At 47.7% G+C, this 16,470-nt stretch overlaps 1 protein-coding gene across 1 annotated transcript in view; it reads right to left on the minus strand.

Annotated features, from left to right (window-relative positions):
• Window positions 1-722: 722 nt before the first annotated feature.
• AK4 (adenylate kinase 4) overlaps window positions 723-16,470 on the minus strand; it is a 116,595-nt gene continuing 100,847 nt past the window's right edge. Inside the window, exons 5-6 of the mRNA XM_063939172.1 lie at window positions 16,107-16,225; window positions 723-1,457 (exon numbers count right to left, since the gene is read on the minus strand). Of these exons, the coding sequence (XP_063795242.1) occupies window positions 1,319-1,457; window positions 16,107-16,225 (258 nt within the window). The 3' untranslated portion in view covers window positions 723-1,318. The remainder of the gene's footprint in view (window positions 1,458-16,106; window positions 16,226-16,470) is intronic.

A 16,470-nucleotide genomic window follows, 5' to 3' on the forward strand; every position in this document is an offset into this window, starting at 1 on the left:
CTAATGTGCTCTGTAAGCTAGTCATTCACTAGGGTCGATGGGAGTGCTGTCTGATGCCATCCAAAAATCTACTCCTACCCCTGCCGGGAACCAGTGCGGGACAGTTATAGCCATCCAGGACTCTGTCGGATTTGGTGAATAGCGCATATTAGGTTAATATATCTGTGGCGGAGATAGAACTCAGATCGGGGTGCCTATGGGGCGCGAGGAACAGTTAGCATATTATCAGAGGAGTTAGGTCACCCAACTGCACTCTGCGCACATCACACAGGACTAATTGCCCTCATAAATGCTCTGTTACTTAATTACACTACACTCAATGATATTTTGTTTCCAATATTGGGTTACATTACACTTTAAGTGGAACATAAGAGTAATTTGATCATCTTTGAGGAACTATAACATTAGTATGTAGAAAGCAAATCTCCTTAACCCCTACGGTCTATTAATGAATCCTAATATTATCCAAGGTAGGCTGGCTAATGTCATCGACAGCTGGATGACATAGGCGTCATGCTTCATCTGCTCTCCCGAGAGAGAGAGAGAGAGAGAGAGATGTGTATAGATTTCACCTCATGTCACAAGATCACATATAAAACATGCATGTGTATATGTCCGACATATAAACATATGTATGCATGTTCGTGTGTATATGTGATCTCTGTGTACATGTAAAATTACACATATGATGATGGACAGTGAAAGGGGGAAAAAAAAAACACTTTTTGAAAATTTGTATTGGATTTTTAATCATTTTTGATGAATTTATATTAATGAAATAACTATCCCACCTCGAATCTTCATCGGCCGGGCTGTGCGTCTCTCTATAATGTAGAACACAACACCCAGCGAATAATCTTATTATAACCTCATTTTAGATACTATGTAATTTCTGAACATCTTTGGATTGTAGTTACATCATTGTATAGAGCTTCTCTTTACAGAATAAAAACAAACAAAACAAACACACATTGTTTTTTCATAAAAATACAAGAAAATATCTATGGTAAAGGTCACGAGGTCAATAATAAACAAATACGCCATATAGATATGTTCAAAAATAACCCCAAAACAAGGCGATTCTGTAACAGCATCCGGAGAGTTGGTTGGTGGATGAAACATAGATGGTCTCTGAAACACGGAACAAATTAAAACTATGTCTCAAAATATAAGTGCCGATAGCGCCCACGTAAGTGCCGATAGCGCCTACAAAGAAAAAATAATAATAATAATAAAAAAAAACTGCATATTCAGTTTTTTATATAGTGAGAACATTTCACCACATGGATACAGCACATAGAAACCAATAAATAACTTCCTAAGACTCCTCCGGACGGAACGCCTGGCTGGTGTCCTCCGGGTGTACCGGCGCGATCTTTGTACTCATCAGCGTGTAGATATACGGCCAGATTTTGTTGGTTTCGGTCCCTGAAAAAGTGTGCAGGATGCCTTTACTCCTGGAATAGAAGAGGAAAAAAAAAAAAATTATTTTTCTTTTTGGAACAGTTGTATTTGTTTTTTCCAATAGGGGAGATTGGGGTAAGATGAGCCAATGTGTAGGTTGACCTACCCCCTGTATCTAGGTAACTGTACACTTTTGCTGTCATGTGACCATAAATTCAGGTAGTGCCTGTCATTTCTACATGGCTTTGATGGAGAGAAGCACAGTGGTAAAGTGGTAAGTACTGTTTTGTTTTGTTTTCCCACAAGAAGCAGTTTTTAGCTTGTCAAAGTAAAATTTTCTACCTGTCAGGTATAGGGAGGCCAATCCCGGGATCGGGATCGGCGGGATCCCGGGATTTGGGCCCAAAAATGCCGGGATTTGAATCCCGGGATTGGAGCATCCAATCCCGGAATTCACGGGATTATACTGCGCATGCTCGGAGGCGGGAGGGTGGGTGTGTAAGTAATAGTACTTACTCATTTAGGCGGGCAGCAGCCATGAACAAGTTGAACGCGCGCGGCACTTCAAATGTAGCGCCGGCCGCCAGCCAATCAGAGCTGGCGGACCGGCAGCCAATCAGGGAAGCTGCAGCGGCAGCCAATCAGGAGCGACTGCTGCGGCCGCTTCCCTGATTGGCTGGCGGCCGGCGCTTCATTTGAAGTGCCGCCGCGTTCAGTGTGTTAATGGTTGCCGCCCGTCTAATAGTAAGTACTATTACTTACACACATGATCCTCTCTCCCTCCGTGCAGCCTTCCTCCCTCCCTGCCGCGACCTACACCCTCTGTCCTGAGTCCCGCACCGCTACCTATACCCTCCCTACCTCCCGCACCGCTACCTACACCCTCCCTACCTCCCGCACCACTACCTACACACTCCCTACCTCCCGCACCGCTACCTACACACTCCCTACCTCCCGCACCGCTACCTACACCCTCCCTAAAGCGCTGCTCCCTACAATTTTCTCTAATCCCTACTGCAATCCCGGGATTGACCGTTTTTCAATCCCGAATCCCGGGATTGAAAAAACGGCCCGGGATTGGCCTCCCTAGTCAGGTATAATGATTGTCATGTCAAAGCAAATGTATCCAGGTCTAAAAATATATTGGTGATTTGCCAATGTATAAAACCATGAGTATTATTTAGCTAAATATTAGACTGAATTACTAAACTACTGTAGGCAGTTTTTTTTCCAAAATGGTGGTAAAGGGGATAAATTGAGCCAGTTTGAAATTGAGGGTGACAAAGTGACAATTTCTCAGAAGAATCCGCGGGAACATTGGCAAACAGAAACACACTTTTGCATTAAAAGGAAAATGATGTGCCATTTTCCCCACAAAGGGGGAGATGTATCAAACTTGGAAGGCGATAAAGTGGAGAGAGCTAAAGTACCAACCAATCAGCCTCATTCTTCTCAATCATTTTTCTCTAACGTCCTAAGTGGATGCTGGGGACTCCGTCAGGACCATGGGGAATAGCGGCTCCGCAGGAGACAGGGCACAAAAATAAAGCTTTAGGATTAGGTGGTGTGTACTGGCTCCTCCCCCTATGACCCTCCTCCAAGCCCCAGTTAGGTTTTTGTGCCCGTCCGAGCAGGGTGCAATCTAGGTGGCTCTCTTAAAGAGCTGCTTAGAAAAAGTTTTTTAGGTTTTTTATTTTCAGTGAGTCCTGCTGGCAACAGGCTCACTGCATCGAGGGACTTAGGGGAGAGAATTTCAACTCACCTGCGTGCAGGATGGATTGGATTCTTAGGCTACTGGACACCATTAGCTCCAGAGGGAGTCGGAACACAGGTCTCACCCTGGGGTTCGTCCCGGAGCCGCGCCGCCGACCCCCCTTACAGATGCTGAAGATTGAAGGTCCGGAAACAGGCGGCAGAAGGCTCTTCAGTCTTCATGAAGGTAGCGCACAGCACTGCAGCTGTGCGCCATTGTTGTCACACACTTCACACCAAGCGGTCACGGAGGCTGCTGGGGGCGCCCTGGGCAGCAATATTTTAATACCTTATGGCAAAAGAATACATCACATATAGCCATTAAGGCTATATGTATGTATTTAACCCATGCCAGTTATCTAAATCTACGGGAGGAAAGCCCGCCGAAATAGGGGGCGGGGCTTATTCTCCTCAGCACACAGCGCCATTTTCCTGCTCAGCTCCGCTGTGAGGAAGGCTCCCAGGACTCTCCCCTGCACTGCACTACAGAAACAGGGTAAAACAGAGAGGGGGGGCATTTTTTGGCGATATATTGGATATATTTAAGCTGCTATAAGGAACAACACTTATATAAGGTTGTTCCCATATATATTATAGCGCTTGGGTGTGTGCTGGCAAACTCTCCCTCTGTCTCCCCAAAGGGCTTGTGGGGTCCTGTCTTCGATAAGAGCATTCCCTGTGTGTCTGCTGTGTGTCGGTACGTGTGTGTCGACATGTATGAGGACGATGTTGGCGTGGAGGCAGAGCAATTGCCGATAATGGTGATGTCACCCCCCAGGGAGTCGACACCGGAATGGATGGCTTTGTTTATGGAATTACGTGATAATGTCAGCACATTACAAAAATCAGTTGACGACATGAGACGGCCGGCAAACCAGTTAGTACCTGCCCAGGCGTCTCAGACACCGTCAGGGGCTGTAAAGCGCCCTTTACCTCAGTCGGTCGACACAGACCCAGACACAGACACTGAATCTAGTGTCGACGGTGATGAAACAAACGTATTTTCAAGTAGGGCCACACGTTATATGATCACGGCAATGAAGGAGGCTTTGCATATCTCTGATGCTGCAAGTACCACAAAAAGGGGTATTATGTGGGGGGTGAAAAAACTACCTGTAGTTTTTCCTGAATCAGAGGAATTAAATGATGTATGTGATGAAGCGTGGGTTAACCCAGATAGAAAAATGCTAATTTCAAAAAAGTTATTAGCATTATACCCTTTCCCGCCAGAGGTTAGGGCGCGCTGGGAAACACCCCCTAGGGTGGATAAGGCGCTCACACGCTTATCAAAACAAGTGGCGTTACCGTCTCCTGATACGGCCGCCCTCAAGGATCCAGCGGATAGGAGACTGGAAACTACCCTAAAAAGTATATACACACATACTGGTGTTATACTGCGACCAGCCATCGCCTCAGCCTGGATGTGCAGTGCTGGGGTCGTCTGGTTGGATTCCCTGACTGAAAATATTGATACCCTGGATAGGGACAGTATTTTATTGACTATAGAGCAATTAAAGGATGCTTTCCTTTATATGCGAGATGCGCAGAGAGATATTTGCACTCTGGCATCGAGAGTAAATGCGATGTCCATATCTGCCAGAAGGAGTTTATGGACGCGACAGTGGTCAGGTGATGCGGATTCCAAACGACATATGGAAGTATTGCCGTATAAAGGGGAGGAATTATTTGGCGTCGGTCTATCGGATCTGGTGGCCACGGCAACTGCCGGAAAATCCACTTTTTTACCTCAGACCCCCTCCCAACAGAAAAAGACACCGTCTTTTCAGCCGCAGTCCTTTCGGTCCTATAAGAACAAGCGGACAAAAGGACAGTCATATCTGCCTCGGGGCAGAGGAAGGGGTAAGAGAGGGCAGCAAGCAGCCCCTGCCCAGGAACAGAAGCCCTCCCAGGGTTCTGCAAAGCCCTCAGCATGACGCTGGGGCCTTACAAGCGGACTCAGGAGCGGTGGGGGGTCGACTCAAGAATTTCAGCGCACAGTGGGCTTGCTCACAGGTGGACCCCTGGATTCTGCAGGTAGTATCTCAGGGTTACAGGCTGGAATTCGAGAAGTCTCCCCCTCGCCGGTTCCTAAAGTCTGCTTTGCCAACGTCTCCCTCAGACAGGGTGACGGTATTGGAAGCCATTCACAAGCTGTTTTCTCAGCAGGTGATAGTCAAGGTACCCCTCCTACAACAGGGAAAGGGGTATTACTCCACGCTATTTGTGGTACCGAAGCCGGACGGCTCGGTAAGACCTATTCTAAATCTGAAATCTTTGAACCTGTACATACAAAAATTCAAGTTCAAGATGGAGTCACTCAGAGCAGTGATAGCGAATCTGGAAGAAGGGGACTTTATGGTGTCCCTGGACATAAAGGATGCTTACCTGCATGTCCCAATTTGCCCTTCACATCAAGGGTACCTCAGGTTCGTGGTGCAAAACTGTCATTATCAGTTTCAGACGCTACCGTTTGGATTGTCCACGGCACCTCGGGTCTTTACCAAGGTAATGGCCGAAATGATGATCCTTCTACGAAGAAGAGGCGTATTAATTATCCCTTACTTGGACGATCTCCTGATAAGGGCAAGGTCCAGAGAACAGCTGGAAGACGGAGTAGCACTAACCCAACTAGTGCTGCAACAACACGGGTGGATTCTGAATTTTCCAAAATCTCAGTTGACCCCGACGACACGTCTGCTGTTCCTGGGAATGATTCTGGACACGGTTCAGAAAAAGGTGTTTCTTCCGGAGGAGAAAGCCAGGGAGTTATCCGAACTTGTCAGGAACCTCCTAAAACCAGGGACAGTGTCTGTGCATCAATGCACAAGAGTCCTGGGAAAGATGGTGGCTTCTTACGAAGCGATTCCATTCGGCAGATTCCACGCACGAACTTTTCAGTGGGATCTGCTGGACAAATGGTCCGGATCGCATCTGCAGATGCATCAGCGGATAACCTTATCGCCACGGACAAGGGTGTCTCTTCTGTGGTGGTTGCAGAGTGCTCATCTGTTAGAGGGCCGCAGATTCGGCATACAGGACTGGGTCCTGGTGACCACGGATGCCAGTCTGAGAGGCTGGGGAGCGGTCACACAGGGAAGAAACTTCCAGGGAGTATGGTCAAGCCTGGAGATGTCTCTTCACATAAATATACTGGAGCTAAGAGCGATTTACAATGCTCTAAGTCTGGCAAAACCCCTGCTTCAGGGTCAGCCGGTGTTGATCCAGTCGGACAACATCACGGCAGTCGCCCACGTAAACAGACAGGGCGGCACAAGAAGCAGGACAGCAATGGCAGAAGCTGCAAGGATTCTTCGCTGGGCGGAAGATCATGTGATAGCACTGTCAGCAGTATTCATTCCGGGAGTGGACAACTGGGAAGCAGACTTCCTCAGCAGACACGATCTACACCCGGGAGAGTGGGGACTTCATCCAGAAGTCTTCCACATGATTGTGAACCGTTGGGAAAAACCAATGGTGGATATGATGGCGTCCCGCCTCAACAAAAAACTGGACAGGTATTGCGCCAGGTCAAGAGATCCTCAGGCAATAGCTGTGGACGATCTGGTAACACCGTGGGTGTTCCAGTCAGTGTATGTGTTCCCTCCTCTGCCTCTCATACCAAAAGTACTGAGAATTATACGGCAAAAGGGAGTAAGAACGATACTAGTGGCTCCGGATTGGCCAAGAAGAACTTGGTACCCGGAACTTCAAGAGATGCTCACGGAGGATCCGTGGCCTCTACCTCTAAGACGGGACCTGCTTCAGCAGGGACCGTGTCTATTCCAAGACTTACCGCGGCTGCGTTTGACGGCATGGCGGTTGAACGCCGAATTCTAAGGGAAAAAGGCATTCCGGAAGAGGTCATTCCTACACTGGTAAAAGCCAGGAAGGAGGTGACTGCACAACATTATCACCGCATTTGGAGAAAATATGTTGCGTGGTGTGAGGCCAGGAAGGCCCCCACGGAGGAATTTCAACTGGGTCGATTCCTACATTTCCTGCAAACAGGATTGTCTATGGGCCTCAAATTGGGGTCCATTAAGGTTCAAATTTCGGCCCTGTCGATTTTCTTCCAGAAAGAATTGGCTTCAGTTCCTGAAGTCCAGACTTTTGTAAAAGGAGTACTACATATACAGCCCCCGGTTGTGCCCCCAGTGGCACCGTGGGATCTTAATGTAGTCTTGGATTTTCTCAAATCCCATTGGTTTGAGCCGCTCAAATCGGTGGAGTTGAAGTATCTTACATGGAAAGTAACCATGCTACTGGCCCTGGCTTCAGCCAGGAGAGTATCAGAATTGGCGGCCTTATCATATAAGAGCCCATATCTGATTTTCCATACGGACAGGGCAGAACTGCGGACGCGTCCTCATTTTCTGCCTAAGGTGGTGTCAGCGTTTCACCTGAACCAGCCTATTGTGGTGCCTGCGGCTACTAACGAGTTGGAGGATTCCAAGTTGTTGGACGTGGTCCGGGCATTGAAAATATATATTTCAAGAACGGCGGGAGTCAGAAAGTCTGACTCACTGTTTATATTGTATGCACCCAACAAGATGGGTGCTCCTGCTTCTAAGCAGACGATTGCTCGTTGGATTTGTAGCACAATTCAACTTGCACATTCTGTGGCAGGCTTGCCACAACCTAAATCTGTCAAGGCCCATTCCACAAGGAAAGTGGGCTCATCCTGGGCGGCTGCCCGGGGAGTCTCGGCATTACAACTCTGCCGAGCTGCTACTTGGTCAGGGGCAAACAAATTTGATACACTGGCTGAGGAGGACCTTGAGTTCTCTCATTCGGTGCTGCAGAGTCATCCGCACTCTCCCGCCCGTTTGGGAGCTTTGGTATAATCCCCATGGTCCTGACGGAGTCCCCAGCATCCACTTAGGACGTTAGAGAAAATAAGAATTTACTTACCGATAATTCTATTTCTCGTAGTCCGTAGTGGATGCTGGGCGCCCATCCCAAGTGCGGATTGTCTGCAATACTTGTACATAGTTATTGTTACAAAAAAAAATCGGGTTGTTATTTGTTGTGAGCCGTCTGTTCAGAGGCTCCTACGTTTGTCATACTGTTAACTGGGTTCAGATCACAAGTTATACGGTGTGATTGGTGTGGCTGGTATGAGTCTTACCCGGGGTTCAATATCCTTCCTTATTGTGTACGCTCGTCCGGGCACAGTATCCTAACTGAGGCTTGGAGGAGGGTCATAGGGGGAGGAGCCAGTACACACCACCTAATCCTAAAGCTTTATTTTTGTGCCCTGTCTCCTGCGGAGCCGCTATTCCCCATGGTCCTGACGGAGTCCCCAGCATCCACTACGGACTACGAGAAATAGAATTATCGGTAAGTAAATTCTTATTTTCAGACACAGCCCGTAACATGGCAGTTAGGAGCTGATTGGCTGGTACTTTTTCTCTCAAAGTTTCGTTTCTCCAAGTTTTGATGCATCTCCCCCCAAAGTGATTTGCTAAAAAATTTGGAAAGGCCAAACAGATGATGTATGAAAATGGTTTCATTGTTGAATGATAAACTTTCTTTGGAGGGTTCTATATTGTTTAAAGTTACTGTTAAGAGAAGAAATAAGACAATTTAGAAAAGCTTTAGTATTATTTATTTTATTTTTTTAGGCTCATATTTAAACTTGAAAACGTCAATTGGTCAATTTACCCCCAGAAGGCCCGATTTACCCACTGGCTCGGATCAATTTACCCCTAATCTAGGGCAAGTTGAGCCACAAACTCAGGTTTTCTTGACAAGTCATATTATCACAGCCCTTTGTCATAGAGGGTCTCTTATCACTTCTATTGACAGGACCCATCCTGAAATAAAGATAGATTTTTTCTAGTCTCCTTTTTCCTTGACTAGATGACATCATCAGTAAAAATGGTCTCATCTTACCCCACTATCCCCTATATAAAAACAGATCTGAATAAATGACAGCCATTATAATAATCGTTAGGTAAGGACGAAGCCCTCACAATTGTGAACAGCAGGTCTATGACAGAACAACAATCACATGATCACAGAAAAAAAACAAGCAACAAAAACAAATACAAATAACATAAATGGCAGGACTGTGGGACAATCACCACACCTGCTCAACACTAAATCAAACACAACTTCCCAAGCCCACAATGCACACACCCTGCTCCCATGTTCAACTGTTAACCTCTCTGGAGCCCAGCAGTGGCGCTGCTTCTGCAGCAGAAATCTCTCGGAAAATGGTGCGGCGGCCATTTTCCCAGTGATTCGCACATGTGCAGTAGAGATTTGTCCCCGGGCGCCATGTTTCCGGACACCTGCGCATGCTCTTGTGTCGCAGAGAGGGAGAGCGCACATGGGACCCCTCCGATATTATACCACCCATGCCTAGCATTTATTATGGTTATTTTTATCTGGAAATAAATTATTATAATGGTTATTTTATGTATACGTGTAATTAAGCACCGTCTGGTTTTCACCCATGCCTAGCACCCTTATGGTCAGACCAGCTCTAGCATTTGGAGATGAAGCAGATGGGACAGGAGTTTACCACTGTTATTACCAGACCTACAAAGGTAGTTCTTGTGCGTCTTAAATGAGACGTGACCACTTGGTAAATGGGGTCATCAACATTTAAAAAAAAAAAAATTGTATCTGTATTAGGTATATAAGCCTTATTCTGGGAAGAAGGGTCACTTGCAAGTACATGGAAAGCTGGAGTCAATTCAGACTGGGCTTGGAGACATAGCTGTGGCAGTTCTCTTATGTTCCTCAAGGTCCTTGGAATGGAGCTTGGAATTCGTCCACTTGTTCCTGAAGTAAGGGGCTGGCCCTCCCAATCTCTAAATAAGAAATAGGGTCCGGCGTCACATCGGAACGTGGAGTCAACAACTTAGCACCAGACAATCTGGATTTTCAAGGACATGATGACCTGAGCCAGGTTTTTCTTCTTCTTTGGGACATTGTTTAGGGTCATTGTATTGCTCCATAACAAGGAGATGAATGAACCAAGTAGTGGAGTGAGAAACTGTAAATCCACACAATAGAAGACAATGTTTCCCAATAGAGGTCCTCAAGGCAGAGAACTAGTCCATGCTTAAGCACAGGTGACTTAATTATTACCTTAGTCTGTTGATTATACCATCTGTATTCAAGCATAGATATCCTTAAAACTTGGACTGTTGGGGTGTTATGAGCAGGGGCGTAGGGAGGGCGGTTCCGGTGGAGCTCGAGCTCCAGGCGCCCAAGACAGTACAGGGCGCCGCAGCTCGACTCCGCCGGAACCTCTGCATGGTCACACGAAGCTCGCAGCCACCAGTCACTGACAGCTGAGAGCCTGAGCTGCGTCAGCTCTCTCCCTCCCTCCGTGCTCCCCTCCGCGCTCCCTTGCGTGTGACATCATGACCTCACACGCACGGGCATCTGACGTCATGACGTCAGACAGGCGGAGAAGCGGCCAGACGCAGAGGGACTGCGGAGACGGAGCAGCAGCAGTCGGGACGCAGGAGCGGGGCAGGGGGGTGTATTTTTTTTTTGTTTTGTTTGTCTTTGTAAGCGGCGCTACCAGGGGGCACAATTACTCTGGGCACAGCTACAGGGGGCACAACTACTGGGTGCAAATCTACAGGGGGCACAGCTACAGGAGGCACAACTACTGGGTCCATAACTACAGGGGGCATAACTGTGGCCACGCCCCTTCCCTATGAAGCCATGCTCCTATTTTTTGCCGCGCGGACTATGGGGGTGATTCAGAGTTGTTCGCTCGTTAGTTTTTTTCGCTACGGAGCGATTAGTCGCAAAATGCGCATGCGCAATGTTCGCAGTGCGCCTGCGCCAAGTAAATTAGCACAAAAGTTTGGTGTTTTACTCACGGCCTAACGAAGATTTTTCATCGTTCTGGTGATCGGAGTGTGATTGACAGGAAGTGGGTGTTTCTGGGCGCAAACTGGCCGTTTTATGGGAGTGTGCGGAAAAACGCAGGCGTTTCAGGGAAAAACGCGGGAGTGTCTGAAGAAACGGAGGAGTGTCTGGGCGAACGCAGGGCGTGTGTGTGACGTCAAACCAGGAACAAAACTGACTGAACTGATCGCAGTGTAGGAGTAAGTCTCGAGCTACTCAGAAACTGCTAAGAAATTTCTATTCGCAATTCTGCTAATATTTCGTTCGCAATTCTGCTTAGCGAAGATACACTCCCAGAGGGCGGCGTAGATATATATGCTTTAAAAAAAAGAAACCAGTGAAACACTTGCGTTTGCCCACTTGGATGTCTCTTACTGCTCAGCGGAACTAATTTTACAAAGACAGTAGTGCCATGTAATATTGTGATTTTATATTGTTTACATTGATCACAAAATGTCTTTGCAAACAATATTTGCAGTTTTTCCTTCAGGGATTAACACAAAAAGAAGCTTGGGGGGGGGGCTCTAACTCGTGAGCAGGCCACGTAAAGCTGCCCTTGGGAGAAGCAGCTGGTCCTGAGATCTACGCCTGCAGCTCTGAGCATTTGCCCTGCGACTTGTTGATCGTCATAGTAAAGCAGATGCTTATAGAAAACTGCAGGCGCTTGAATTGATAAGAAAAATTGTTGGGGATAAGGGGGAAACGTGGTATAAATACAGTCTCACCTACGCCACATCCCGTTAGGATATCTGCCTCAATGAGGTTCCTCTGCAGAGCAGTCACTGTAAGTTGGGTTCCGTTGCATAACTTGGGCGGAGTCCAGTTCTGCAGAAACATGATCGGAACACCAACTCTCAGTGCACCGAGTGTCAAGCGTCTGTTTTTTCCTTTATTGCTCCTCTGCCTGATGTCACATCGAGATCATACATACCCCAGTTTCTTTCTAGGTCACTAAGCTATATAATAGTGAAAATGGCATTCAGATTCATCCAGTAGATTTTGCGTGATGTTGTAATGAACGTACAGACAAAAATGCCAATTTTGCTTTTTTCCACAGTTCATAAATAGTCCGTAGAAGTATTATTTCCCAATAAAAAATAAAAAAAATTCTATATTTTCTATTTCTTATTTTCTAATAAGGTTTCTCATGGCCATTTATGTGGAACTACATGCGAGTAGAACACAATACATGGACAAGTCGTGAAAAGTATCAGTGTGTTTTTATTAAGTAGATCACGCTGAGCAACAACTGCAACATACTATATATATATATATATATATATATATATATATATATATATATATATATATATATTATATATATATATATATATATATATATATATATATATATATATATATATATATAGCAGTGCACATCCACTTTAAAGCCACGCTCATGGGTGTTGCTTTCACAATCTCCCTGAATTGCTTTTCAAAAGTAGGCAAGTATCATCCACCCACAGAAGAAATAGGATTGTCCACCATGGTGCAGACTGTGTAGTGCACAGATTGGGCCACTAGGGGGAGGCCAAGTACATGATATGTCTCTGGGATTTACTGAATTGGCCTGATCTAATCAGAAAGGGCCCAGCCAGGAATCAACCAGCAAAATAGGGAAAGATCCCTTTATTCAGTGTCCAAGTCGGGAGACTCCCTCATAAATTATAAAGGCAGAGCTGCAGGAATCGGGGAGAGCCCGGACGGCATCAAAGGAGAGTCCGGGCGGCATTAGGGGAGAGTCCGGGCGGCAGACCTTAATGACCACCAGAGCAGTCACTGAGATATTTTCTGTTTCCCATTCAGCTCCGCTGTTCACATACACTAGTATGGGGTCCTAAATTCATCGAGCTCCGTCAATTTTTGCAGCTTGACTGTGGGAACATTCACCCACTTCAGATGACGCTTGTTCCCGCACGCCCGCTGCTTCCCTATGGGAACGAGTCCTGGACGCAAAAAGGGATCTGTTGCTTGGCTCCATCGGCTGGAAGTCGCACATGCACAGTAACACTGCCGCTACTGTTGGTGAAAGAATTTGTGGCGACAGCTGATCTACAGATCAGCTGTTTCCACACCGGAGCACTGTTGAATTGCACCGGCGCTCGCAGCATGTAGAAGTGAGGCGGTCCTTTGGAGAACAAATCGGGCTAAATAGTGGGGGGATCGATTTACTCGGGAGGTGAGGGAATTATGCATTCCACCCAGGGAAGAACCTGATCAAACCATATATCGCACAGATGTCAGAGGTAATGATCTACATGCACCACGGTGCACCGATAACTTCTACTCTCTCCCTGTGGCTCACACAATATGCTGGGCGTAACCTTGATAAAGACAGATCTGGACCCAATTGCTTTTTACTCATGAAATCAATCCCAAGCACAACGTAAGACCTATGATGAGCTGTCAGTGTGCCCAGTTCATTCCATGCACGGTATTTTTGTCCCTGGCACTGACTACATGCAATGGAATCCATCACTGGCAGGACTGGAACTTTCCAGTGCTCTACTGGTGTGAACACAGCTAGTGTCAGTCATATGACAGACAATACCCGGCCAGCCACCATCTATCTTTCTACCCGTCTCTTGGGATGAACATTTGCCCTTTTCATGTGGCAGCCAGTCAGTTTCACGTCAGTCCAGGCCCTCGGTACAACTGTCCGCAGCTAGCTTTATTAGCAACATAAAACAAACAAAATGTGGAAGTACAGCCTGGCCTGCCCGGCGCTAAATAAACAAAACGGTTTCCCGCTCTCAGCGCGAGTCAGTAAATATTTGGGTAAATATTCCCCCCCCCCACCACCACCACCATACCCCATAGCCCTCCCTTACCGCAGCCTAATCCTCACCATCCCCCATTAGTGCCTTAACCACCATCCCTTTGTTAGGTCTTGGCGCCACCTGGGTGGGGGTAAGGCACCACTGGAGGAGGGGGTCCTCCAGTGGTGCCTAACCCCCCAGCCAGGTGGCGCCAAGACCTAACACCCCCCCAGCCCTCGCAGCCTAGCCCTAACCCTTCCGGCAATACTTACCATTTGGATGTCGGATGCCGTGATGCTGAACGTATACCAGAACAGTGGGGTCTATTTACTAAGCCTTGGATGGAAATAAAGTGGACAGAGATACAGTACCAGCCAACCAGCTCCTGTCATTTTTCAAACCCAGCCCGTGACATGGTAGTTAGGAGGTGATTGGCTGGTACCTTATCTCAGTCCACTTTCTCTCCATCCAAGGCTTAGTAAATAGACCCCAGCAGTGCCGTTTCTAGCGGCGGGCGAGCAACCGCATGGGACACCCGCCGCGGCACTTTTTGACTCCTTATCGCCTCTCCCGAGCGCTCCTGCTCGGGGGGGGGCGGAGTTTCGCGGAATGACGCGTTGCGTCGTGACGTCACGACGCAAGCGCGTCATTCCGCGAAGCCCTGCCCCCCCGAGCAGAAGCGCTCGGGAGAGGCGATAAGGAGATAAGCAAGAAGGAGGAGGCGGCCGGCGCGAGGGACGTGTGGCGGTGGGACCGAAGAGCGGGAAGACGTAAGTATTCTCTCTCTCTCCCCCTTCCTTCCCCTCAATTTGAAACCTGCCTGCCGCTGCCGCACTGTGTAAAATGGGGACACCTGCCTATGGGGATACCTGCCTGCGTACTGTGTAAAATGGGGGCACCTGCCTGCGTACTGTGTAATATGGGGGCATCTGCCTGCGTACTGTGTAATATGGGGGCACCTGCCTGCGTACTGTGTAATATGGGGGCACCTGCCTGCGTACTGTGTAATATGGGGGCACCTGCCTGCGTACTGTGTAAAATGGGGGCATCTGCCTGCGTACTGTGTAATATGGGGGCATCTGCCTGCGTACTGTGTAAAATGGGGGCATCTGCCTGCGTACTGTGTAATATGGGGGCATCTGCCTGCGTACTGTGTAATATGGGGATACCTGCCTACCGTACTGTGTAAAATGGGGATACCTGCCTACCGTACTGTGTAAAATGGGGATACCTGCCTTCCGTACTGTGTAAAATGGGGACACCTGCCTATGGGGATACCTGCCTGCGTACTGTGTAAAATGGGGGCACCTGCCTGCGTACTGTGTAAAATGGGGGCACCTGCCTGCGTACTGTGTAATATGGGGGCATCTGCCTGCGTACTGTGTAATATGGGGGCACCTGCCTGCGTACTGTGTAAAATGGGGGCACCTGCCTGCGTACTGTGTAATATGGGGGCATCTGCCTGCGTACTGTGTAATATGGGGGCATCTGCCTGCGTACTGTGTAAAATGGGGGCATCTGCCTGCGTACTGTGTAATATGGGGGCATCTGCCTGCGTACTGTGTAATATGGGGATACCTGCCTACCGTACTGTGTAAAATGGGGATACCTGCCTACCGTACTGTGTAAAATGGGGATACCTGCCTTCCGTACTGTGTAAAATGGGGACACCTGCCTGCCGCGCTGTGTAAAATGGGGACACCTGCCTGCCGCGTTGTGTAAAATGGGGACACTTGCCTGCTGTAATGTGTAAAAAGGGGACTTTTTTATTTTTATTTGTGATGATATCAGATGAGGCCATGCCCACTTTAATGAGACCACGCCCATTTTAATCAGGCCACACACCCTTGTCGGGAGCGTGCGCGCAGTAGGCTTTTTCTGTTTATGGCTATATGGGGGGGGGGGGGCACACTTTTTTTTTTTTTTGAGCAATTGGGGGGGGGGGGGGGGGGGGCGCATTTTGAAATCTCGCACTGGGAGCCAAATTGTTTAGAAACGGCCCTGGACCCCAGTATCTCTTAATAGGCTGCTGCCTGTTCCCCAGGTAGTGAGAGACTCGGACTAGCAGCTGACGCACCTTGTATCAACCTCTCACAGGTGCTCTCACAAACAAGGCTGTTAATTAGCCGGATGATCACTAGACACGTGTTAGAAATCCAGGACATATGTACCCAGGACAATTTACAGGGGGTTCGTTCTTAACTGAACCATGTTAATTTATATAGCGCTTTTATCCAAAAGGACGCAAAGCTCTTCACAGTATACAGTATTGGGGTTAATAAGTCACGTCAGTCTAATATAGGGGAAACTCACTTATATCGTTCTATGACCGGTTTAGCAACATCTTTGTACTGACGTAGTCTGGTGACCACAGCGTCCGGCTTGTCATCTTCTTGCTGGACTAGCGGCTCTCCGGTGACATCATCAATACCCTGAAATACGACATAGAACTAATGAGAATGGCAGGACCATGGTATAGGAGTATTCCAATCACACAGGATTAAGAAGAACTTTGGGGGACATTTACTAAGCAGTGATAAGAGCAGAGAAGTGAGCCAGTGGAGAAGTTGCCCATGGCAACCAATCAGCACTGAAGTAACATCTATAATCTGCATACTATAAAATGATACAGAGCTGCTGATTGGTTGATGGGACAACGTCTCCACTGGCTCACTTC

Source organism: Pseudophryne corroboree, chromosome 9, assembly GCF_028390025.1.
Source record: "Pseudophryne corroboree isolate aPseCor3 chromosome 9, aPseCor3.hap2, whole genome shotgun sequence".
NCBI classification, from domain to species: Eukaryota; Metazoa; Chordata; class Amphibia; order Anura; family Myobatrachidae; genus Pseudophryne; species Pseudophryne corroboree.